Source organism: Alternaria dauci, chromosome 9, assembly GCF_042100115.1.
Source record: "Alternaria dauci strain A2016 chromosome 9, whole genome shotgun sequence".
In the NCBI taxonomy this organism is placed as follows: Eukaryota; Fungi; Ascomycota; class Dothideomycetes; order Pleosporales; family Pleosporaceae; genus Alternaria; species Alternaria dauci.
The window spans coordinates 115365-138726 of record NC_091280.1 but is presented as its reverse complement, the minus strand read 5'-3'; the positions used below and the strand labels follow the sequence as shown (position 1 = coordinate 138726).

The 23362-nt window shown below is 52.8% G+C and overlaps 9 protein-coding genes across 9 annotated transcripts; 4 read left to right on the top strand and 5 right to left on the bottom strand.

The window, feature by feature from the left end:
• Positions 1–32: 32 nt before the first annotated feature.
• Positions 33–1754, top strand: ACET3X_008815 (uncharacterized protein; the record flags this gene model as incomplete). The annotated part of the gene is made up of 5 exons (XM_069455269.1): positions 33–338; positions 391–430; positions 494–654; positions 866–1612; positions 1662–1754. The coding sequence occupies 5 exons, from the start codon at positions 33–35 to the stop codon at positions 1752–1754; spliced, it is 1347 nt and encodes a 448-aa protein (XP_069302892.1).
• Positions 1755–1805: 51 nt separating this feature from the next.
• ACET3X_008814 (uncharacterized protein) lies at positions 1806–2750 on the bottom strand. The gene is made up of 2 exons (XM_069455258.1): positions 2586–2750; positions 1806–2535 (listed from the first exon to the last, which is right to left on the bottom strand). Exons 1-2 carry the CDS (start codon positions 2668–2670, stop codon positions 1844–1846), a joined length of 777 nt encoding a protein of 258 aa, XP_069302891.1. The 5' UTR covers positions 2671–2750; the 3' UTR covers positions 1806–1843.
• A 480-nt stretch (positions 2751–3230) lies between these two features.
• ACET3X_008813 (uncharacterized protein) lies at positions 3231–4475 on the top strand (the record flags this gene model as incomplete). Its single annotated transcript, XM_069455247.1, has 1 exon — positions 3231–4475. The coding sequence occupies one exon, from the start codon at positions 3231–3233 to the stop codon at positions 4473–4475; it is 1245 nt and encodes a 414-aa protein (XP_069302890.1).
• A 4595-nt stretch (positions 4476–9070) lies between these two features.
• Positions 9071–10663, top strand: ACET3X_008812 (uncharacterized protein; the record flags this gene model as incomplete). Its single annotated transcript, XM_069455236.1, has 1 exon — positions 9071–10663. The coding sequence occupies one exon, from the start codon at positions 9071–9073 to the stop codon at positions 10661–10663; it is 1593 nt and encodes a 530-aa protein (XP_069302889.1).
• A 130-nt stretch (positions 10664–10793) lies between these two features.
• ACET3X_008811 (uncharacterized protein) lies at positions 10794–12114 on the bottom strand (the record flags this gene model as incomplete). The annotated part of the gene is made up of 3 exons (XM_069455224.1): positions 10794–11034; positions 11119–11573; positions 11821–12114. 3 exons carry the CDS (start codon positions 12112–12114, stop codon positions 10794–10796), a joined length of 990 nt encoding a protein of 329 aa, XP_069302888.1.
• A 987-nt stretch (positions 12115–13101) lies between these two features.
• On the bottom strand, positions 13102–14268 carry ACET3X_008810 (uncharacterized protein; the record flags this gene model as incomplete). The annotated part of the gene is made up of 2 exons (XM_069455213.1): positions 13102–13301; positions 13551–14268. 2 exons carry the CDS (start codon positions 14266–14268, stop codon positions 13102–13104), a joined length of 918 nt encoding a protein of 305 aa, XP_069302887.1.
• A 1303-nt stretch (positions 14269–15571) lies between these two features.
• ACET3X_008809 (uncharacterized protein) lies at positions 15572–18982 on the bottom strand (the record flags this gene model as incomplete). Its single annotated transcript, XM_069455202.1, has 3 exons — positions 15572–15917; positions 15979–18771; positions 18819–18982. The coding sequence occupies 3 exons, from the start codon at positions 18980–18982 to the stop codon at positions 15572–15574; spliced, it is 3303 nt and encodes a 1100-aa protein (XP_069302886.1).
• A 281-nt stretch (positions 18983–19263) lies between these two features.
• ACET3X_008808 (mitochondrial 54S ribosomal protein uL16m) lies at positions 19264–20062 on the top strand (the record flags this gene model as incomplete). Its single annotated transcript, XM_069455191.1, has 2 exons — positions 19264–19339; positions 19386–20062. 2 exons carry the CDS (start codon positions 19264–19266, stop codon positions 20060–20062), a joined length of 753 nt encoding a protein of 250 aa, XP_069302885.1.
• Positions 20063–20315: 253 nt separating this feature from the next.
• ACET3X_008807 (uncharacterized protein) lies at positions 20316–23151 on the bottom strand (the record flags this gene model as incomplete). Its single annotated transcript, XM_069455180.1, has 5 exons — positions 20316–22012; positions 22247–22418; positions 22628–22795; positions 22857–22970; positions 23107–23151. 5 exons carry the CDS (start codon positions 23149–23151, stop codon positions 20316–20318), a joined length of 2196 nt encoding a protein of 731 aa, XP_069302884.1.
• Positions 23152–23362: the final 211 nt, after the last annotated feature.

Genomic DNA, 23362 nt, shown 5'->3' with positions numbered 1-23362 from the left:
CGGTTCGAAGCACAAAGCACACGCTCGGCACCATGCACATTGCCAATCTACTTACCCTGGTCTGGAGAAATGCACCGTGGCTGACCCTCGGACTTTTAGCAGTGCACTTCATCAACAACAAGTTCTGTCAAGGCTTGAACCATATTCCGGGACCTTGGCTGGCCGGATTCAGCGACTTATGGAGGCTCATGTTGGTCTGGGGCCGACGGCCAGAAGTCGTGCATCGTGCTCTTCATGCCAGATACGGGCCCCTAGTCAAGATCGGACCGCGCACGGTTATTGTGAGCGATCCCGATGCAATCAAGATCATCTATGGCCTCAATGCTGGTTTTACCAAGGTAAGATCCACAAATGTATAGCGAGCGAAACAGAACTAAAAAGTCTGCACAGTCGAACTTCTATCCGGTGCAAATGACGGTAGCGAACGGACGTGCGCTTCACAGCATGTTTAACACAACCGATGAGGTGTTTCATGCTAAGCTTCGACGCGCAGTATCAAATGCGTACGCGATGAGCACCCTTGTGAAGTTTGAGCCGTTAGTGGACTCTACCACGGAGGCTTTTCTCATGCAGCTCAAGCAGCGGTTCGCTGATCGCAAGGACGACTCTGGAATCTGCGATTTCGGTACCTGGCTCCACTACTATGCCTTTGATGTCATAGGTTCGTTGGAAGCTACTCAGTACATCCTAGACTCTCGCTAACGATTCAGGTGAGCTTACGTTCTCCAGACGGATCGGTTTCGTCGATCACGGGGAAGATGTGGACAGTATTATTGGAGACTTGGATTGGCTTCTCAAGTACGTGTCGGTGGTGAGTGAACCTTTGATCCGGAATATATCGGTTTTTCGTTGACATCTTGAGCAGGTGGGACAAATGCCATGGCTGGATCACTTGCTGCTGAAGAATCCGGTGCGCATGTGGCTGAGCAAATACGATCTCTTCAAAGCTACAAGCTCGGTGGCAGTGTTCGCGAAGCAGAGAATTTCAGAGCGAGGAACAAGGCAGGCCGATACCAAGATTTCAGGATCGAAAGACTTTCTCTCACGATTCATGGACGCGAACAAGAAAGATCCAACTTTCATTAGCAACGAACGTGTCCTGGCGCTGACAGTGGCAAACGTGTTTGCTGGAAGCGACACTACAGCTATAACCCTCCGCGCCATCTTTTATTATCTTCTCAGAAATCCTGAGAGTATGAAGAAGTTGATAGCAGAGGTAGACGATGCAGAAGGCTTGATATCGTGGGAGGAAAGCCGCGGACTTCCATACCTGACTGCGGTGGTCAAAGAAGCCCTGCGGATCCATCCGGCCGCGGGTCTTCCTCTTGAGCGCGTAGTCCCCGCTGGAGGGGTTTCTGTCTGCGACACTTTTATTCCGGGAGGAATTATCATCGGCTGCTCAGCATGGGTTATACACATGGACCGCAGAGTCTTTGGCGAAGACGCAGCCTTGTGGCGACCGGAGCGCTGGTTAGAAGGAGACCCCGAATCACAGTCTCTGATGAACAGCATGTTGTTCTCCTTTGGAGCGGGAGCTAGGACATGCATTGGGAAGAACATCAGCTTCCTAGAGATGCACAAGCTTGTGCCGGCTATACTACGCACATTCCAGGCAAGTCCAGCTATAGTGTATCTGGCCACACCACTGACGTTGTGAGCAGATTGAGTTAGTCGACCCTGAGCAGTCCTGGAATCTATGCAATGCATGGTTCGTGAAGCAAACTAATTTCCATGTTAAGCTCAAGACTCGTTAGTATCAGAGCAGTACTCTAGTCAAGAGAGGGGTTAGTTCTTGAGAAAACTTGCCGAGAAAAGTTGATTACTTGATGCAAAATGGTAGATTTCATGGAGTTTTCACTCCAGAAAACTCGGCGCACATCTCGAGTAGCCTGTCCTGAATCTTTTCATCTAATGTTGCCTTGTGGGGGGTGCCCTCTCGTTTGCTCGGATGGAAATAACTTCCACTCTTCTTAGCCTTCTCTTCCTCTCCTTCGGCAAGCATAACGTAGCTCTCGACGGCTGCATTAAGATCTCCAGACGCTGAACTGCCGCCCATCTTAGTAGCTACCCATCCAGGGTCCAGTGCATTGCTCTTCACATCGGGCCATCTGCGCGCGAAAGCTTTAGCGAAGAGGACGTTGTGCAATTTGCTCGCGCAGTAGGCTGCGTTTGCGGTGTATTCACTCTCGCCGCGTTTGGTCCAAAATACGTCGTCTAGACTGGGGGAGCCCATCTGATGCATCTCGGAAGACATGAATACTAAGCGCTTCGGGCGATTGATCAACGCAGTGAGTACATACGGCGCAACCGTATTGACAGCCGCAAGTGCAGGAATGCCCTCACTGGTTTTGCGGAAAGGGCCCTGGTACAAGCCCGCGTTATGAATCACACAGTCAAATGCGCCAAGCTTGTTCACTTCCTCTGCCATGCTCTTGGTCTCGGAGAGACTAGACAGGTCGCCGGTCACAACCTTTTCAGCCCCAGGGCATGCGGATTCGGCGTCTTTCGCACGCTGAGCGTTGCGCGCATGGAGGACTTGTTCGCGTCAGCAAATCAATGGTAGCTAGGGTTGGGGTAGCACAAACCAACGGAATGTCCATTTGCAATAAGCTTTTTCGCAGCGGCTAACCCGAGACCGTCAGAAGAGCCTGTGATGAGAATTCGCGCCATTGTGGGAAGTCGATGTTGAGGATGGTAGAGTGAAGAAGCTTGAAAAGAAACCAAGTCTCACACGAGAAACTCTAAGCGGCTATCGAAGGCATTTAAGGCTTCATGGCATCGTCGTCATTAACCCCGGACGTTTCGGACATTACGGACGTCCGTGCATGCCGACTTTGAATTACGTGGGCGGTGGGGGCAAAACCAGCTGGCCCGGCGACTGTAAACCTCCGATCCCACCCGCCGCCACCGCTCAGTCCACACTCATTATCCAACACCATCGGGCCATCAATATCCAATCGCACATCATCGCGCTGCGCTGCGTTAGCGAGTGCTTATCTGCGATAGACTCATTGAGCCAAGTCTGCCTCCCTGCGATGCGCATGTCATTATGCTCGGGTTTGTCGCATCTCGGGCCAGATGGAGCTCGGGTTGGGCGTCCCTTCAGCCCACCAGGCCGTGACATTGACGCCTTGGTTGCAAGAGCATCACAATCTCGAGGTATATAACTAGCCAGTGTCGCATTCATCAGTAATCTGTAGCCTCTCATCCCCAAATACTTTACGAGAACAATGTCTCTCTCCAGAACTCCTCAGCTGAAAGTCCTCATCAACGGTGCTGGCATTGCAGGATCCAATCTCGCGTATTGGTTAGCCAGAACCCGCCTTAATGCCTCTATCACCGTTCTGGAACGATCGCCGTCTCCTCGACCCACTGGACAGTCTATCGAGATCCGCGGTCCAGCCATCTCCATCGTCGAGAAGATGGGCTTGTTGCCAAGTGTGCTCGCACATAACACCACAGAGGACGGCACTCGGCTTGTCAACGCATCCAACAAGATCATTGCCGAGTTTGGAAAAGGCGACAACCGCTTCACGTCCGAGTATGAGATACTGCGAGCCGATCTATGTGGTTTGTTCGTGGATGCATCGAAGAGCATGGAAAACGTGAAATACGTATATGGAGACTACGTTACAGCTTTGCAACAGACGGACAAGAAGGTCCATGTGACACTGAGCAGTGGAGCAAAAGACAGCTTTGACCTTGTAGTCGGTGCGGATGGCTCAACATCACGGATTCGCTCTCTTATCTTGGATGAGGAAACGCGAAAGGACAGCTATAACTTTGTCGGTCAGTACGTTGCGTACTTTAGCATTCCCCGTGAAGAATCAGATACGAAGCACTGGTACTGGTACAACGCACCGAAAGGCCTGGGTCTCATGACACGACCGCATCGCAACGGAAAGACCACTGGATGCTACATGTGCGTCACGACACCAGCACGTGGACATCGTGATCCGCTTGCCGAGGAAGCAATGGATGGAGGGCCTGAAAAGCAGAAGGAATTCCTACATGCATACTTCCATGACGCAGGATGGCAGGCAAAGAGAATTCTGGCTGGAATGGATGGCTGCGACGATTTCTACATGAGCCGTGCAGCGTACGTCAAGCTTCCCACATGGACAAACAACCGTGCGGTACTCCTCGGCGATGCAGCCCACGCAACCTTCGGTGTAGGAGTTACGCTCGCGGTAGAGGGCGCATACCATTTAGCAGGCGAGCTCGGGAAGACGGAGGACAGCCATGACATCCCAGCAGCGCTCAAGCTTTGGGAAGAGAGTTTTCGTAAAATCCAAGCGAAGCATGAAGGTTTGCCGCCTGGCTATCCTCAGCTTGCTTTCCCGCAGACTGCCTGGGGGATCAAAGTGCGCGACACGCTTGCTTGGACCATTTGGAAAACGGGGGCATACAGGTTGTTGCCGGATGACAAGCCTGACGACTCGAAGCTACCAAAGTACGAATGGGTTAGTGTATGAAACAACTGCAGGTTGTGACTAGACTCTTTTTGGAATCATGCAGAGTGGGACCTAAGGCTCGGGCTGTGCGTACCCCGCTTCTGGTCAGTGCTTTTTTGCGGCAGGCAGTCGCGCACATGTATTACCACGAGAGTGTAGAGGTCGCTTTTTCGGGCTCCTGGGAGGCCTACTGTGTCGCGATAATCATTGAGTTTGAGCTTTTGGGTCTACCACTATCACTGATACTCCACAATCAACCTACCAACATACATGGAGGCGCATACACATAACCGCTCAGCATCTACTACAAGAAATCTTTTGGAAAAGACCAAAAGTCAGTAACAGGCAGCCTATCATTCCCTCGTGTTTTACCTCGCTCAGGTCCACAACACTTGGCACAATAGTCGTTGGTTCCAGTTATGTCAGTAGATGCCCACTTCTTGAGCACAACGCATGAAATCTGCTTGGGTCGCGCCTTTCGCCTAGCAATACGTTGTTCAGTCCCAGCTGATCTGCTTCTTCAGCGGTTATGTTCAGCTTCACCCTGATCGACTCCTGCTGTAGGCTGTTGGGGGAAACGAAGGGCAGACAGAGCGCATAGATAGGCGAAAGCATTACGGATAGGAAGAGGAAGAGGTAACAGCAAGAAGAGAATAGAGTAGAAGAGCGGAAGCGTAGGAGAGTAAGAGAGTAAGAGAGTAAGAGAGTAAGAGAGTAAGAGAGTAAGAGAGTAAGAGAGTAAGAGAGTAAGAGAGTAAGAGAGTAAGAGAGTAAGAGAGTAGGAGAGTAAGAGAGTAAGAGAGTAAGAGAGAAGGGTTTCGGTGGTAAACATGCGGGAAAGGGGGGTTCGCAGGGCAATGCAGTAGGTGCTTAGGCAAGAAGAGTTTCTCATTCAGTCGGCGCATCAAGAGCAGGCAATGTACGCTGTACTAGACGGACTGACGCCGCTGATTGTGGTGCTTCCGAATGGTGGATGGAGAGCTAGGCACTTGAAACAATTCTGAATTCATATATACAGGGCGTTGTTGAAAGACCCGTATATATTTGATACAGTAGAGACAGTAACGCCTTTTAAAAGGCTTCCAATGTTAACGCTAAGCGCAGTGAATACCTGATCGCGCATGCAGCTAATCAGGACTAGCATGCTCGAATTTGCCCATTCCCAGACCCAGCCGAAGAAGTGCGAATGTCCCTATTGCCGCCACAGCCGCTAACGCCGGCCACAAAGTATTGACAACCTGCTGCTTCGAAATTGAGTGTAAGCTGGCAGCTAGGGAATGCTGGGATGCCAAAGATTGGAACAATGGTATTTTGGGCCCTTGTTTCAGGGAAGATGGTACAGCCGCTGCCCTGAGGAGTGTTGCTGCAATCAGGATGAGTATTACTTGCATTCTGCCGGGAAGGTTGGATGATATGCTACACTTACAGTCGGATCTGGCACTGGTTCACCTGAGCAAATACTGGGGCGGCGAGGATAGCGGCCACAGTTGCGAGAGTAGAGAGCTGCATGGTTGATATAAGGCTGGTAGAAGATTGTAGAAGACTTGCTTGCGCTGTAGCTTTGTGGAACTGGAAGATGCTGCGAGTTTCGCAATTGCTCAGAGGGAATTTTCCTTATACTTATACTTCTAGGGCCCAGTCAAGGTACCGGTCTTTGTACAACTGCCTAGAACCTCTCATACTAAGCTGACATGATGCTAAGAGGAGAAAATCAAGGATTGAAGCTGTAAGGCAAAGTATGGCCGCGTCGCTGTTTGTGTTCCTCTAGTTCATTGGTTCTGATAGATCTGTATCCTCTGGGACTATACCCTGCTACTCCTATATACAACGTTGGCACATTCGGTTTCATAGGCAGGATGCCTAGCTATTCTCAAGACTAGTCTTGCCGAACATGTAAATTGCCAATCATCTTTGATTTTCTGCGCTGTGTTGATTCCGAATCGTATCTGTGGGTTGCGGCACTGCGTACCTTAGGGAAATTGTTAACGTATTGAGAATCTTCCGAGCATTGCCGCTCATGGGTACCTTGATACATCTACCTGGGCATAGGATGCTAGATATGTCGATTTGGGTACTTGCAATTCAATTCTACATTCCAACTTAAAGAACGTTTGTCTGCATTCGATTATGAGGCAGAAATCCGATACATTAATACAACTTGTGTAATGGCAAAAGCAAGTCAATGATGGTTTTTGCAATTTTTGCCTTTGACTATGTTTCCTATGCTTGTGTTGCACGTCTCCCTGATATTGCCTGAGTGTCGCCCGTTGTGTCCGTGCTTTTTGTTCGCCTATCGGCCCGGTGCTTATATACAGCGTGATTGATATCTTTCTCTCCAGTGCGTATTCGCGGCGTGATGAATCTCTTTCTCGTCGGCGCCGTTGATGATGAGTCAGATTACGTGAACTTCACCCTTGCTGTTATCAATGCTGCTGAAAATGGATGAACGGAAACCATGACTAGCGTTGTATTTGGCTAATGTAAACTTCGTCCATGATTCAAGATGATGTCTAACCTATCTCGACGCGGTTCGGGGTCGTCCGACCCGCGCCTCATGTTAGTCAGGGCATCTAGAACTGCCTGCTAGTGTATCTCACTGTGTGACAAAGCGGTTCCGTTACTTAGAGTGAAATCCTTGTACATTTTTCGGTTTTCATTTAATACTATCAGCACTAAACTTGAACAACAATGATAGCTTTTGGTGCTTACGCATCTCATGAGAACCTGAGCTTCATCGTGGTTTCTTGCTTCCTCTATGACTGCACGACCTACAGGAAGGGAGAACCGCACGACTTGTTCGCAGATTATCAGCCCAACTTCAAGATGCCCTAGTTGGGTTTTGCTCCTCGCACTGGCCTTGTGAGTTCTCTCACCCTAGACGAGGACGACGTGTCAACGTAAGCAAGCGTCATGAAAAGGGTCACCAAACTGGTGATTGAGGCAAGGTGACGGACGGTCGCTGCGTGTCCAGCTTCACTGCGGAAAATTACAAGAATGTATGGCTGAACTCGCTGAAGACCAGATTGCATAATGCGCAAGCGGATCCAGAGCGCAAGGAGGATGGCTTAGAGGAATCTGGCCCTCTGGACCCAATTCGACGGCTTCATGCCCCCAACCTATCGAGCTTCTACCATGAGGTCGGCGGCGCGCCGAAGTTCAATAGCCACGCTACGTGTCTATGCTGTCTCATGCGGCCTCCTGAGCATGTCCTTTGATCTAACTATGTGATCCCTGGAATCTCCGAACTTGAGGTTCTTTACCAGATTCAAGAGAAGCTGGGCGTTCAGATCCCAATCAGTGCTTTCTTTGATCTCATCGTTACAACAAGTACCGGTGGAATCATTGCATTGGCTCTTACTGTGAAGCAATGGTCTGTTCACAAATGCGTTGTAATATTCAAACGCCTCTGCAAGAAAGCGCTCTCGCCCCGAGAGTTCCACGGCATCGCCCATCGTCAACACATCGCAACAGGCAGTCACGGCAGCACTTGCAGAACTACGACGCTCCACGAAGCTTGATTCAAGTCACTCGAAGAGGAATATATGTTTGGCGGGGCCCAGGGCTCAGACAATGTAGCTCGGGTAGCGGTTTCTACAAGCAACGAATTGGCCACTAGAGGCATTGTCATTGCGAATTACTGCCGAAAAAGTCCTAAAGACGACAAGCAAAGCTACGAAATCTTGAGGCCTAGCGACCCGGACGCTGAGCTGAGAATATGGCATGATATACTAACTACTTCATCCGCTCAACTGTGGTTTGATGATGACCCATGACCAACAGCGAGCCGCTCACGACTCCCGAACCCCATATGTTCCATACGCAAAAATTCTCTCATCAAGAGAAGTACCGCACATCAAAGGATCATTGGCAATCTACACACCCCACATACATATCACAGCCACCACTGGCGCTGATGACTATTCGACTAGGCTTCACTAGTACCGCTGCTCCCTCAAGTACTTATGAATACTACTGCGACAAGAACGATTACTTATCGCGTCATACCACGACCGCCCGACGACGACGAACCGATCGCCCTACTTCTACCGCCGACGACATTCTTTACACCCATGCTCGGCAATGTCCTACGGCTACTTAGTCACCGCCTTCGAATAACACTCATCATCAATCGCCACTGTACGAAGCTGATGAGAAGGCGGATCTGGAACTAGAATTTGCGGCACAGATCAGTCTCGCGGAGAAGAAGATTGGTAAGAGCGTTGGAGGAGAGCCAAAGAGAAGCGTATTAGTGCTAAGTTATTGCTTAGTCAGGCAGTATGAGCACATTTGAAGAGACCACTGTATAGGAAGATTGCACTCGTCGCCATTGATGACTTTCTACATCACGCTCTTAATACTAGATGTGATTGGTACATACCTACTCGATCACTCTTCTATCCCTTCACCTCGGGTGGTCTCTTCAGCAAACGCATATGTCAGACGATGCTTTCCGCGTTTTTGTTGTTCACGGTAAATATTTATTCCATGATTTCCTGCAGTACATAAGTCTATCTTTATGTAAGCAAGAGACAGTAGAACGTTGCTTAGACATTATTATCTTCTGCTCGAGCTTTTCCTCAAATCCAACACTTTTGGTAAACCAGCACTGTTCCACAATGGCGTCCGCGTCATTCTTCCCATCGAAACAAGTTCTAGACACACTGGCACCACATACCATCCGTGATCTAGCAAGATCACTGATACCTTTGTACAAGCTTGTCTTCTGGTGGCCGACCTACCGCTTCTTCCTCCGGAGATTTTACCCCTTGACATTCCTCTTTGTCTTCCTACTCCGATACATTCGTGTTATCACTAGTCTATACGGAACATACAAATACCAGCCAACACCCATACCTCTAGAACCCACATACCACATCACCGACGTCACAGTCATCATCACCACCACGTACCTCATGTCAAAAACGCTACACCACGTCGTCCGCTCAATTCTCAACCACCAGAAGATCCCAAGGCTTGTCATCGCAACCGCAGGAATAGAAGCCGCAGAGCAATTTCACGCTTTCAGAACCCTATTCCCAGATCGCCGTGTCACAGTCTCGCACCGCGTCAAAGCCTCGCGTCGCGAACAAACCGCACAAGCTCTCAAACAAGTCTCTACACGCCTTGTAATACTGCAAGACGACCACGCATACTGGCCCGCCTCACCCCGCTTCGTCGCATCCATCATCGCGCCCTTTGAAGACCCAAAAACCGGTGCTGTGAGCGCCGACTTACAAGCCAAACACCACAACCATCCCTTCTCCTTCCGCGGCTTCTGGAACTTCATGGGCATGGCGTATCTCGCGCGTCGCTCATACGAGTACCGCGGAACCTACGGCATCGACCGTGGTCTATCCACCTTGCCAGGCCGCTTCGGCGTCTTCCGCACAGAGATATACGCATCGCCCGAGTTCCTCGAGGGGTATTTGGATTCCAGGCTGCCGTTTAAGCGCGAGCCGCTGAATTCCGATGACGACAAGTTTCACACGCGCTGGCTGATTGAACATGATTGGGATGTGGGGCTGCAGGCTGGACCGGAGAGCCTCATGACGACGGAGTTGGGCGAGTGGCCCAAGTTTATGGGTCAAGTGCTGAGGTGGACGCGCACGACTTGGCGAAATAATCCGGGGCAGTTAATGAATAGGCCGACGTGGGTGAGACAACCGTTCATGTCGTATAGTCTGCTCATGTGGTTCTTTCGGCAGTCGCTTGTGCAGGAGTTGAGCATGTACTTTTCGCTGCATCGCACGCTCCAGCAGATGGGGAAGTCGAGTTACTTTCCGGCGTGTTTGGTTGCACTGACGACCTGGATTGTCACGTTCAAGTTTGTCAAGGTGTCTGCGCATTTTCGCAAGTATCCGTGGGACATTGTGTATTTCCCGGCGTATCTTCTTTTTGGCCATTTCCATTCTCTTATTAAGATGTATGCCTTGGTCACTTGTATGAATGCTTCTTGGGCGACTGCGGAGACGGTCAATGCGAGACTCGGGGAAGTGGTGTTGGAAAGGGTAGACTCGGATGAGGATGAGGAGGGTGCGACCACCAGAACGGCTACAGAGACCACACCGGACGCGCCTTCAAAGACGGTGTCTGTTGGCAAGCCGCTATCTGGACGTGTTATTCGGAAGAGGCCAGGTTTGATCGCGCGCAGATCGTGCTTCCGTAAGAGTCAGAGGCAGATACAATTTAGTCAGCGAGCGAACCTTTAAGATTAGACCGCTGATTTAAGTAGTAAGTATCGTGCTAGCGAACAAGAGAGAACTGATTTCCCATTCCTGTGCTGCTCAACAAGACTTATAACTATATTGAACACACCATCCTATCATCCACGCGAACTACCTATGCCTCAATACTCTCACCCGTCGTCCTTCGACTATGCAGGTACTCATAATCCGGCATAGCATCATTCACAAAGCGTGCCAGATCTTCCGCATCCTCCTCCCCAAACTCCTCCACCCACTTCTTCTTCTCACTCTCCATCGTCTTCCCCTTGGCGCCCAACCCCGGCTTAATCCCTCTACTAGCATTAAGCGTACTCAAGAACCTCGCCTTGAGCGGGTTCTCATCTATGCGCTCCTCCCTATACATTCACATAACCAGATCAGCACGTCTCTTCATCAATTTCATATATCAACGGAACCGGGGGGATGGGTTGTGAGCTTACCACTCATACTGCACATGATCCGCACTCAAACCCGTCTGCTCGCACAACTGCCGCACAGCCGCAGGATTCTCCATAATATCATCTGCATCAATAACGCGCGGCGTGACCCCAGTTTGAGACGCACGCTTGACATACCAGTCGTACAGCGTACGTGAGTGCTTTAGCGTACACACCGCTCTGCAATACGGAGAACGGGGTCGTGCATCTGCTTTCCATGCGCGTTGGGCGCGCAGCATAGATGGGAACATTAACATGGGATGCCGGATCTGGAATATTGGCTGCAGCGACAGGAGCAGATTGTCAGGCACGGATGTCGGGTTCGTGTGCGCATCTTGGGGTGCGTTGCGTGTGTGGATGGTGAGCGAGGGGGGCGTGTCGTCTGGGTAGATGGCTTGGAAGATCTTATCGGGACCGGAGAGGAAGATGGTGTGTTCTTTGACAAAGGCCTGTTTGCCCTGTTGTTGTTGTTGATAATATTAGTAAGCCGTTTGACAAGAGGGTAGTTGGGGACCGGTTCAACGGTTAACAGATGCATACATGGGCCGACCCGAGCACGGAATCGCACGGCGGGATCGCGTCAACGGTGCGGGTTACGGTTGTGGCGCGCAACCCCACAACTGCCGACCTCGTCCATCCATCTCTCTTCTCCCTCTCTTTTCCCATCCTCCATATGAATTCGAAAAAGTAGACATCTCAACTTACATTCTTCTCACAGTCCTCCAACTCATCCTCCAACGTCCCAAACGCCGCCCGGAACCTATCATACAACTCCCCCCGCTCCTCCTCGCTCCACTCACTCAGCTTTCCCTTTTCAAGATCCGCCAAGGTCGCGAATCCAGCGTCGAACAACTTGTACCCGCTGTTCTGGTAGCCGGGCTGCTTGGCCATCATGGTCTGGAAGAGATTGGACGCTGAACGCGGGTGAGTGAGGAGGTAGACGCCTCGGCGCTGAGGCGCATCGGCGTTGGGGTGCTGGGGTTGGAGTGTGCCTGGCATGTTTGATGAAAGCGATAGTAAGTCGTCTTTTAGTGATGGCAGGACAAGTCTTGTTGCAAAGATTCTTTTTATCGTCAAAGGAAATCCAGCAGCAGCAGAATCAAGAGAAAGAGATGGGCATCACAGACACTTATGCGCACCCGCAAGGAACTCGTTTCTCTGACCCTCGCATCGATGCACATTCGTAACAAGGTGGATCACCCATATACACATGCCCATCGGTTACGTACTACACAAACACCCCCCAGCAGACCAACAAACTCCCCTCGCGCACCCTTCCCACCTTCCATAGCGGATCAAACTCCCCCCTTCGGCCGCCGACACCGCCGAAGACCGCGAGATAGATGGAGACCCGCCCATGTCCATAACGTCAGACCACCGTTGCCCAGCACATTCATACAGGGCAACAGTCCACTCAGGTGTCCACAGCCCCGCAAGGCGGGCATGAGGGTGATCGCGCTCGCTCGCATCAACGGCCGACAGCCCGACGTTACGCTATCGGCCGAAATTCACGACTGTAGATCCCGGGTTTACGTACATGACACATTTTAGTGCTCCCGCTAGAAAGTTAAACAACACATCAAGGTCATGGGGTGCTCCTCGCTAGTTGATGTACGATCAAAGTTTGTTTTGTGCTGCGGGATTCAATGACTAGTTTCCGAACTGTGTGTCTCCACGATTTTGAACGTGGACTAGATATTTGATGCCTTTACGAAAGAGCAATATCCCCCAACCATCATCTCCAAGTCCGCACATCTCAATTCACAGTCCCCACTTCCACCGCCAAACCGCACAAGGCTCCAGCACAAAAACCAAAAGCATCAACGGCCCTCGTACTCCCCCACGCAGCACTTTCCCCATCGCATCCCACAGCCGTGAACAAAAGATACTGACGCAAAATGTCAGCATAAGCTGTCCTTTACACGCGCCCCAAGAATCTATCCACGCGCATACTAAGACTGGCGCAAGTGCATCATCATCATGTCCCTACCCAGTCGACCAACACTGGCTGCTCGTCGTATGATCCGCAGCGACGCGCTGCAGGGCCGAAGCACGGAGTAAATCCACACTATTGCGCGGCGCAGTCGCAGGCGCAGACACAGGCGCCACTCCATGATCTCCGTCGTGACGAAGCCCGGTAAAAGGAGGCGGAGGAGGATGCGGAGGCGTATGAAAGAGGAAATTGCCTGTTGATGGAATGCATCAGCGTTGTTTAAACAAACACTGACTTCTGTCCACGCAAAAAAAAAAAAAAAAAATACAACGTGGCATTCCTCATCCCTCAGCCCTACTCTCTCCATGCCCATGCTCATGATGCCCACTAAGATGCAAGATGCGTTTCATCCCATCCACGCCCTTTTCAAGATGAGGATGTCGCGCAATAAAGCCACCCTGGTGTCCATTCGACGCCGCGCCAGTGACAGAACGCTTCTTACCAGCAAGAGGATCGGGCACTCCGACGCGCGGTGGCCATTCATCCGTGTCCTTCCAGCCCTGCACCAGCGCCTTGGTCATATCCGCGAGATTGATAGGGACAGAGGGCGTGCGCGACGAGACCACAATTTTCTGGAAAATGTCCTTGTAGGCTTTTGGCGTGATGGAAGCGCGGATCGGGTTATCGGCGAGAAGCGGTGCAGCGACGGGGACGAGGTCAAACGTGTCGGGCGTAGCGCTGCTGGTGATGGAATGCGCTTCTGAGCCCGTGGGAGTGGCGGCGTGCTCTTCGGACGAGTAGCCCGCCGCAGACGACGGGCGGTTCGCGTGGCGCTGGCGGTTGGTGCCATACTTCTTGACGCTCGCTGCGCCGGTCCAGACATCGCGTCGTTGGACCCAGATTCTCAGGCCCTCGTTGTCTTTCATCTCGCGCTCCAGCCGCTCTCTGCGACGCCGCCTGCGCGCCTCTCTGGTGCTGGCGACCGCATCGCCGATGCTGTCTGGGTTGTCGAATCTGTAGGGCCCGGTGCCCTCGTCTTCTTGACCCGAGTCGCCAGATTCAGACTCGCCGTAGTAGCGCTGGCGGAAATCAGCAGCGTCGCGCACTTCCTCGTCGGACGCGGACCATGCGGCGGGCACGTCGGGGTACTCCCAGTCGTTGCGGAGGCGCTCCTCGAGGTGGCGGCGGGATGCGCGGGCGGCGGGAAGGTTGTTCTCCATGGTTGAAACGTGAGCGTAGCGCTGATCGTGTGTAGTGTGGGTGCAAACAGTGGAGACGGGAAGCGGGGACCAGGCTGACTGTCAGATCACAAGCCGTGCCTGGACCGATGCACAAGCGCTGGATTGGCGGTGACTAAGGCGAATGACGACGACGCTGTCTCGCGTGCGGGGTACGGATGAGCAGAATATCAACGTCAGGGAAGCGAGTGCTGAGTGGATATGGAAAAGAGAGTGGGCAAAAGCTTGAATTCCGTCTGCACAGACTGCATCGTTGACGTCGCGCGGCCACGGCAGCTGCAGGGCAGAATGGCGGGGCGGCACTTTACCGGACACAGCCAAGCGCCCTGTCATGACACTTTCACTAGTGCACGGACCATGCCGTCTACCAAGACAGACCGACGTCGCGCAACATCTCTATTTCAACATCCCCCTTACTAACCCCAGCGCCTTCCCAGCATCAAACCCTCACCCTCCCTAATCCCTGAAACAACTCCAATCATACTCCCCACCGTTACACGACGCATACGCCCCACCCCCATACTGATTCACACACGCCCGCGGCGTATCGATACTGCGCGGCGTCGCTTCGCCCCCGATATACGCACACCGCCATGCATTGCACCCGCCGCCCTGGAGCGATACGTACGCCGTCCAGCTGCCCCCGTACTGGTCCCTGCACGCGCGGTTCATGTCGATGCCGCCAAGGCGGGCGGCGGCGGCGAGGGTGGGGATGAGGATGAGGAGCGTGGTGGGGAGGGAGAGGTGCATGGTGGTGGGTAAGGATTAGAGGTAGGTTGTTAGAGTTGTAGGAGGGTCTGAGTGGTTGGTGAGACGGGAGTAGGTAGATGGTAAGGGTGAATGTTTGTAGAGCACGAAGGGAGATTTACAATGGAAGAAAACACCCAGAGCTTGACTTTATATCCACACAAGCTGGATGCGCTTGTATCTTGGTTAATTAACCACAAGCCTGGGCGAATCCTTCCATCGGAGCATACATCTATCGGCTAAAATGCTATTGGACTACAAACACGGCGTCGTGTATGCAGGGCGTAATATTCTACTAGACAAGAGCAACTACCTAAAGCCTCGAGGTCCGAAACAGAAACTAAACCACGTACGCTAATGAGCGTCGTAGTTTGGGGCGAATTTAATATACAGAATTACACATGCATACACTAAGCACAATCCCCCTGTAGACACGCCTAGTATACCCATTCACCTTAAAACAACCCACCCATAGCCATGTTGTACACCGCTCATACGCCGACACGCTCAAGCCCCTCCCCGTCACCTCGTGCGTATCTCACTTCTTCTTCCCCTTGGGCGCAGCCTTGGCCTTGGCCTTGCCCTTCGGCTTAACATCTTCATCCTCGTCATCCTCCACATCGTCATCGTCATCCTTCTTCTTCTTCCCTCCCTTCTTCGCCGCCGCCTTCTTAGGCGCCGCCTTCTTCTTGGGCTGTTTGACATACTTGTCCTTGCTCAGATCAACATCCTCTTCTTCGTCCTGGGCCTCCTCGATAACCTCTCCATCATCACTCTCGTCAATCGCCTCCTCGAGATCTGGTTTCTCCTTTGCTTGTTTGCCTTTCGGCGCCGTGACGGATGATGCCTTCATGAAGGGGAGAGGGTGGGATTGTTGATTATACCTATGACACCGTCAGTATAATGGTCGCACAAGTAAGTAAATGCGGTTAAGAAGGAACTCACAGTCGTGTAAAGGTAGCCTTGGTCTGGCTATCAATCTTGACCTTCTCCTGATCCATCGGCCCAACTCCCAACTCCATAATCGCGTCAAAGTCGTCTTTAGTAAGGTAGTAGCTATCCATCAGCTCGATGACCTCGGAAACAGCTTCCTTTCCTTCCTTCTGCAGCTTGTTTACCAAGTCGTGCCAGAGAAGCGGGACATACTGCTGCCGGACTTCGTGGCGGTCGCCAGAAGAGCGCAACCGCATATGTGCTTGGATCTCCTTGATCATGCGACTGAGTTTGTTGGTAGTACTGTTCTTGCCTAGCCACGAAGTAAATCGCGTCCCGTTTCCGGCTGTGCTACCAGAGACGAAACTGGCGGGGCGGACAAAGCTGAAGACTGCGTGGGTAGGCATTAGACTCCATTGTTGCTGAGAGCCGTGGATCATCCGATCGACAAGATCACCGTCGCTGATACTATCTGCGGCTTGCGATACCAGCTCAAGATTCTTCAGATTCTTCTCTTTGCCTCCGTACTGCCCGGAAAGAATAGGATTCGTGCCGAGGTAATTCTCCTGCAGCATCAACGGACTAAACTCATGGTCGTTGAAGTAGAGTTCAATCTTCTCGTTCAGCGTGGCTTTGCTGCTCGAGGCAAACATGCCGCCGCCAAGAATCTTCTGTGTGATATCCCACGGCTTCAGGATAACATGCTTCTCCCAGTTCTTGGACATGGTCTTGCCCTTATCGAAATCCATGGCTTCCTGGTCGAGTTTGGCGGTAGAAATCATGTTGACAACCTGGCGAATATCGGAATGACTGCCTTCGATGAGTGCATTAACAACAGTCGGAGGCAGCTTCAAGCCTTCTCGGTAGGCAATAGTCATGACGCGCGACCGTACCTGGTCGACAGTGGGACGTCGGAAGGGCAGGTCATAGGTAACGTAATCGAACGGCTTCATCTTCGGCAGCTTCCTGTCGTTGCAGATGAGGATCATGGGAATCTCCGTCTTCTTGCAGACGGCTGCGAGCGCACCAACACCGCCGCGGTCACCCGCAGACATGCCGTCGACCTCGTCCATGATGAGAACGAGCTTCTTCTTTGATCCTTCAACCTGCTTTCCGTCTCCAGCAAAGTATCCGTGGAGTGAGTTGGTGCTGAGGACGCCACGTAAACCATCCTCGATCAGCTTCTTACTTCGGGTATCACTGGCGTTCCTCTCAACAATGTCGTATCCCTCGAGCTTTGCGACAAGATGCGCTGCAGTAGTTTTGCCGATACCAGGTGGACCATGCAGGATGATGGCGCGGAACACACCACTACCATCTTTACCCGCTAACTTGAAACCAGTCTTGAGGTTCTTCGGGAAGGCCTGCAGCCAGCGTTGTATCTTCTCGACTGTTGCTTTGTTGCCGCATATCTGAGAGAGTGATGTGGGCGCATACTTGGTGGTCCATAATCGCGAGTCGACAGCAGGACCCGCACTGGGAGCAGCAGCTGGGACTGCCGAACCCGATTTCTTGCTGGCCGCTGCAGCTGCCGCCGCCTGCTCTTTTTGACGCTTCCTCTCTTCCTGTTCGAGCTCGGCAGCTTGCTTTTCAATCTTCTCCTGCTCTTTGCGCTGCTTCTCAGCATACTCTGCTTGAGCCTTGCTGTCGCCCTTGTTGCCAGCTGCCGTCAGTTTCTCAATGAGCTGTGTCAGTCCATCTTCGTCGATTGTCTTGATGTTCATGTCTCGAATCTTCTGCAGTTTGCTAGGACCAGCATCTGTGCCTAGTACAACATAGCTGGTCTTCTTGCTTGGAGCACCAGTGACCTTTCCGCCGTGTCGCTTGACCAGCTCTTGTGCTTCTGTCCGACCCCATCGCTGCAACACGCCAGTAAACACAAACGTAAGACCTGCAAGACATGTATCTGAGCCCTGTGGCATGTCGCCAGATGACCCCCCGGTAGGCGCAGCATCGCTGCGGCCCGCGTTTGCCTGCCAATTAAATTTGGAGTTTTCATCTTTGGGTGGCGGTGTAGGTGCACGCACGGTAGGAATGCTGTCGTAGATGGCCTGGATGTCTGCGCTGTCTTCAACATCCTCCTTCTTTGCCTTCTTCTTCGCCGGCGATTTCGCTGGAGCGGCTTTCTTCGGTGCTTTCTTCTTCGGCTTTTCGTCCTCCTCGTCCTCCTCTTCCTCATCTGACACGGGTGACTTCCGCTTCTTGCCTGCATTCGACGTCTTCTTTGGCTTACTCTTGACCGCATGCTCATCTTCGTCAGGCTCAATAAAGTCATCCTCCGCATCAATATCCTTCATGTCGACATCCTCGTCTTCGGGATCGAAATCGTCTTCGTCTTCGTCTTTGATCGTCTTTTGCTGCTTAGCGGGCACTTTCGGTGTTCCGCGATGTGGCAATTGCACAGGCACATCGTCGTCGCTCTCCGGCTCTTCCTTGTAATCGTCCTTTCCCTTGCCCTTGATGTTGTCTTCGAAGATGTCGTCTGCGTCGTCTAGGTCATCGTCTGGGAACTCGTCTTCGTCGTCCCGCTCGGCATAGGACGTGACAGGCTTCTTTGCGCGACCAGATGTTTTTGCATTGGATGACGGAGCAGCCGCCTTGGATGCTTTCCCGTTTGCCTTTGCGGGCGCCTTCTTTGGTGTTGTGGCCGGCTCGGCCGCAGCTTTCTTGACCGGCTCGGTTCGCTTGGGCTTGTTTGAGCTGGCAAAGAAATCGGATGTGGTCGTCTCCTCGAGTACGGGTTCTGGGGTCGGTTCGCGCTTGAATTTCTTCGCGGCTGGCTTCTTTGGCGTGGTCTTCTTGGGTCTACGTATTGTCAGTTTGACGTCACAAGACAGTAAAGGGTTGTCTACTTCGCGTCCTCCTCATCCTCATCGTCAGAGTCTTCTACGACCCGACTTGCGCGTCCCTTCTTCTTGGGTGCGGCCTTTTTCGGCGCAGGCTCATCCTTCTTCTTTGCGTCCTGGCTGCCCTTTGGGGGTCCGCCGCCAAAGAAGCTGCGAATGTCGGCCGGCATCTTTCAGACACAAAACGCGTACAGTTCAGTATCGGAATCTGTGTCGCGTTCGCAGACAGTTGTCGGGCCCAACAATGGGTGAGAATGGGGTTTGGGTGGATTGATGAACGCCAGGCGCCGTTGACGTGCACGACGCGACTTCGCGCGGTCATTAGGCAATTAGGCAGGCGCATCGACGCCACACCCCGCATGCGCCACAGCAGCCACACCCAGATCTTGGCATCAGAACTTCAACACCAAAGTGACCGAGCACTACGAGTCCAACATCACATCATAACGCCATGCCGCCACCAAGGATATCCCAAAGCCTGCTGGCTCAATTCAGCCGCCTCTACATCTCCGCACCGCGGCCAACACGTACGACATCTACATCTCCCTCCCCGCCTCCGCTAATACCCCAAAGTCCTCCAACAGACATGCCTCGCCAAACCCCAATCCCTCACACCCAGTCCTCTCTCCCACGCCCGCCTCTTCTCCAGCACCCCCACCCGCCTCAACTACCTCGCCCCCAAAGCCGGTGAGTCGCGCAAGTCACGCAAAGGGCGCTGCCGCGTGCCCACAGGCGGCTCCATGCGCGGCACGACTGTCGTCTGGGGCGACTACGGCCTGCGCATGCGCGACCACGACCGCCGCATTTCCGCGCACCAACTGCGCATCGCCGAGGAAACGATCCGCAAGCGTCTCCGAGGCATGAAGTTCAGGCTGTACATGCGCGTTGCTGCGAACATCGGTGTGTACACGTCTGGCAACGATGTGCGCATGGGAAAGGGTAAGGGGAGCTTTGATCGGTGGACGGCGAGGGTGGCGGTGAGTAAGATTATTTTTGAGATTCAGGGAGACTTGCACGAGCAGGTTGTGCGGGATGCGTTTAGGCTGGCGGGGAATAAGTTGCCGGGGTTGTATGAGTTTGTGAAGAAGGGCGATGCGCCGGTTATGGGGCTGACGAAGGTGGGGTTGAATGGGATTACGGTGGAGGATCTGAAGAGGCCGAGGAGGAAGGAGCCGCTTGAGCAGACGGCTGCGAGGATTCCGGATGCGTCATCATCTGCGCCGGCGAATGGACCGAGGGTGGAGATGTAGATGGAGTAGGAGAGCGCATGTATCAAACTGTACAACAACGACATTGAAGTTGAAAGATTGACAGAGTTGAAGGCGAAGAATCTGTACTCTGCTCTTATAGCGATGACGGAAGGTACGGAGATGTGAAATGTAACGTACAAGCGGTGTGTATTAATACGCACAATCAGTATGCATATGGAACTCTAGTCCCTCTACGAGCATTCATCATATACCGCTTGGTGCTACTCTAGGGTCAGAGATGTAAACTCTCCACCTAAATCTCCTCATGCCACCGATAATGCGCCCCCAACGCAAACATTGGCATAACCGCACCACACTCCTCGCACCGAAACGTGTCCCCGTCCATCATATCCGCATCACCATCTTCTTCTTCCTCCGACACCCAAGCATCAGCAACAGTAGACTCGACTTCTTGCGACGCTGTAGGAAAGTCTTCGGAGCCATGTCTTTGCAGGACGGCGTTGTCTTCTGCGAGTTGACGTTTCCATTCGGTGAGCCAGGGGTCGTTGGGTGTTTGGTCTTTTTGTTCTTGTTCTTTTTCTGATGATTGGGTTGAGGATGGTGAGTGCATCATTAGGATTTGTTCGCCTTGGCCGGAATTTTCTTGCTGGGTTTGGGTCAACGCCTGCATTATGAGGAAGCGTGGTTCGGTATGAGCAAGCTCCTCTTCCATCAGCCATTCCCCATCGTCATCGTCTTCTGTTTCTTTCCGGATGTGAGCCTCAGGCTCCTCGACAACCCAGTCTTCTTCCCTACTCCCCCCATCGCCCTCGTCCATCATCACCTCTCCCCGCTCAAACGAACCATGCTCTTTCCCCACCATCCCTTCCCGTTCAACTCGAGCGTCCTTCGGCTCCTCCGGCTCCTCTTCCACCCTCCACCGCCCAAGCACCTCCTCCTGCCTCCTAAACATCTTCCCAATATCCCTTCCAACACCGCCCCTCTCCCTCGCCGCATCCACCATATTCGTTGCCGCAACATTGACCAGACTCAAATCCCACCCCCGCTTCTCCGGATGCAGTTTCCGAAACAACGGCAGCAACGCCTCGCGCAGCAGCTTATCACCAATACCATCGGTGCTCGTCGTCGTCCCATTAAGACTAAACACAAACGCAGGCATAGGCACCGATTTCGAGATGCGCGCAAACGACCTATCACGACTTCCATCCGCATTCCTCGGCGGCCGCGGGCGCGTCGACAGACGTAACATCTTCGGGTGCGCGAGCCACCGCTTTCCCGACTTCGACGTATGTGCGCCTGGATCTTGACCGTCGAGATCATCATCGTTGTCGTCCAAAAGATCCACATACATCCTCTCCAGCAACCTCCTCGCCAGCATCGCCAGCTCCTTGCTCACCTGCTCTAACGAATCCAACCGCAAATAACTATCCTCGATACTAATCTGCCGGGGCACTTCTCGCGCCTGCCCCACGTCCTTGTCATCACATCCATTCAGCAAGCCCCAGATGCGTGTACCAATACCATGCGGCACACCCGGACCAGCGAGTAAGCGTTCGAGCGCCTCGGGACCCATACCAGGCCACGTTCTTACATGGCGGACTAGCACAGATTCCTTCGTGCCGCCATACACAAGGCCGGCGTCAAAGTCTGCGGGCCGTTGTAGCACGTGAGCACGCAGTTTCTGTGCGATTTTGAAGCCAATGCCAGGGATCTGACCGACTTCGTGGTCGTCGATGAAGGTGGCTATGTTGTCGGTATCCACGCCAACATCTCCATGCTCAGTATACGACGGAACGAGAGTGGTTTGCGCATCAGGCTTATGCGTGTTGCCTACCAGCTTGGCCAAAAGCTTATTGGTAGAAATACCAACGGTAGCCGTATACCCCGTATCTTGCGTGAGTTTGGTACGAAGGTACTGCGCAAAGTGACTGCCTAGCGCCAACCGCAGATGCAGCAAGTTCGGCGCTGTGGTTCCCAGCGAATAAGTTTCTGGAAATGCATTAGTTCTCTGGACTGCACGGCTATCCTCTATTGTGCACAATGTCATCTCGCACCGTCCAACTTCAGTACTGTTGGTGGCAGCACCACAGCCGCAGTCACTCGTCTCACCAGCCGCAGGGATTCAGCAAGGAGACGGTCAGCCTTGCAATGCGCCCAATCCAGCTTAACTAACATGTGCCCACTACGCCACATCGTATACGTAATACAGCCATGTCCGCTTACCTAAATTACAACTCGCCGTCTTGGGATACAAATGGCCCGTCAGCGTCGTCGCATCGTACAGAAAGCCGCGTGTAGGATCGTCCTTTGCGAGACAGAAGAAGGCGTTGTGCAGATCGTTTGGGTTGAGGATGCTGATGTTGTAGTCGATGATGTCGGTGATGTCTAGGAAGACCTAGGTCGCTGAGACTCAGCATGATGACTCGCGCACTGGATCATTGTATACTGTATATAGAGACGGTGAGGAAATTTAGACGATCGGATACCGCAGGGAAGGCGAATCTTGGAAAAGACTAGGAGAGGATGGAATGGACGACAGTGGCGGTGTTGAGACACGACGAGCACTACGGACAGGCAAGGGAATCGAAGTGACGACAAACCTACCTCATCAAAGCCTAACCTTTCTACACGCTCGTTCCAGGAAAAGGACCGCAGGAACGAGTATAGCAGTTTGGACGCATTGCGGAAACGAGTAAGATCCTCGCCAAGGACAATGACTACATCGGGACAGATCTTCTTCGCTTCGGTGATCAGCTGCAGTTTGCGGAGTCCCTGTGGTGATATTCAGTCATCATGGCAAGAGCGACAAACAAGACACGGTCTGATTTCGTACGCGTCGGCGGGCCTCGTAGTTGCATGTGACGACAATCTGTTTCTGCTGCACGGCCAGTGGCAAGCTGCGCAGCGCCGGGTTCTCATGTTCAAAGACGCTGGCGTAGAAGCAGTCCTGTGTGGAAGAAAAAGAGCGTTACTGGATTGCGCAAGCGTGGGGCGCACGTGGTGTACGTACGTAGTCCTGGGAGCGATACGAGACAAGAGTTAGGGCGACCAAGGCGTCAAGGCTGTGCGTGGTGCTTACGAACAAAGTGGACGATGACGGCGTCGGACTGGCGTTTCACCTTCTTCATGGGAAGCTGTTGCGATGGAGAGGGGCGGAGAAGCGCCGATGCACGTGTGTGTTGCAGTGTGAAGCAAGCAGCAGAAATGTTTCGGCGGCGTGCAGCAGATGAAGCGCGCGTGAAGCCCCGACCGGTGGTGCAGGTGGGTGGAGTGGTCGAGGGGGGGCATGGGCCAATGGCGGTGCTGAGGGCGCTAGGCGAGCGCAGTGGGCAGGGAGCG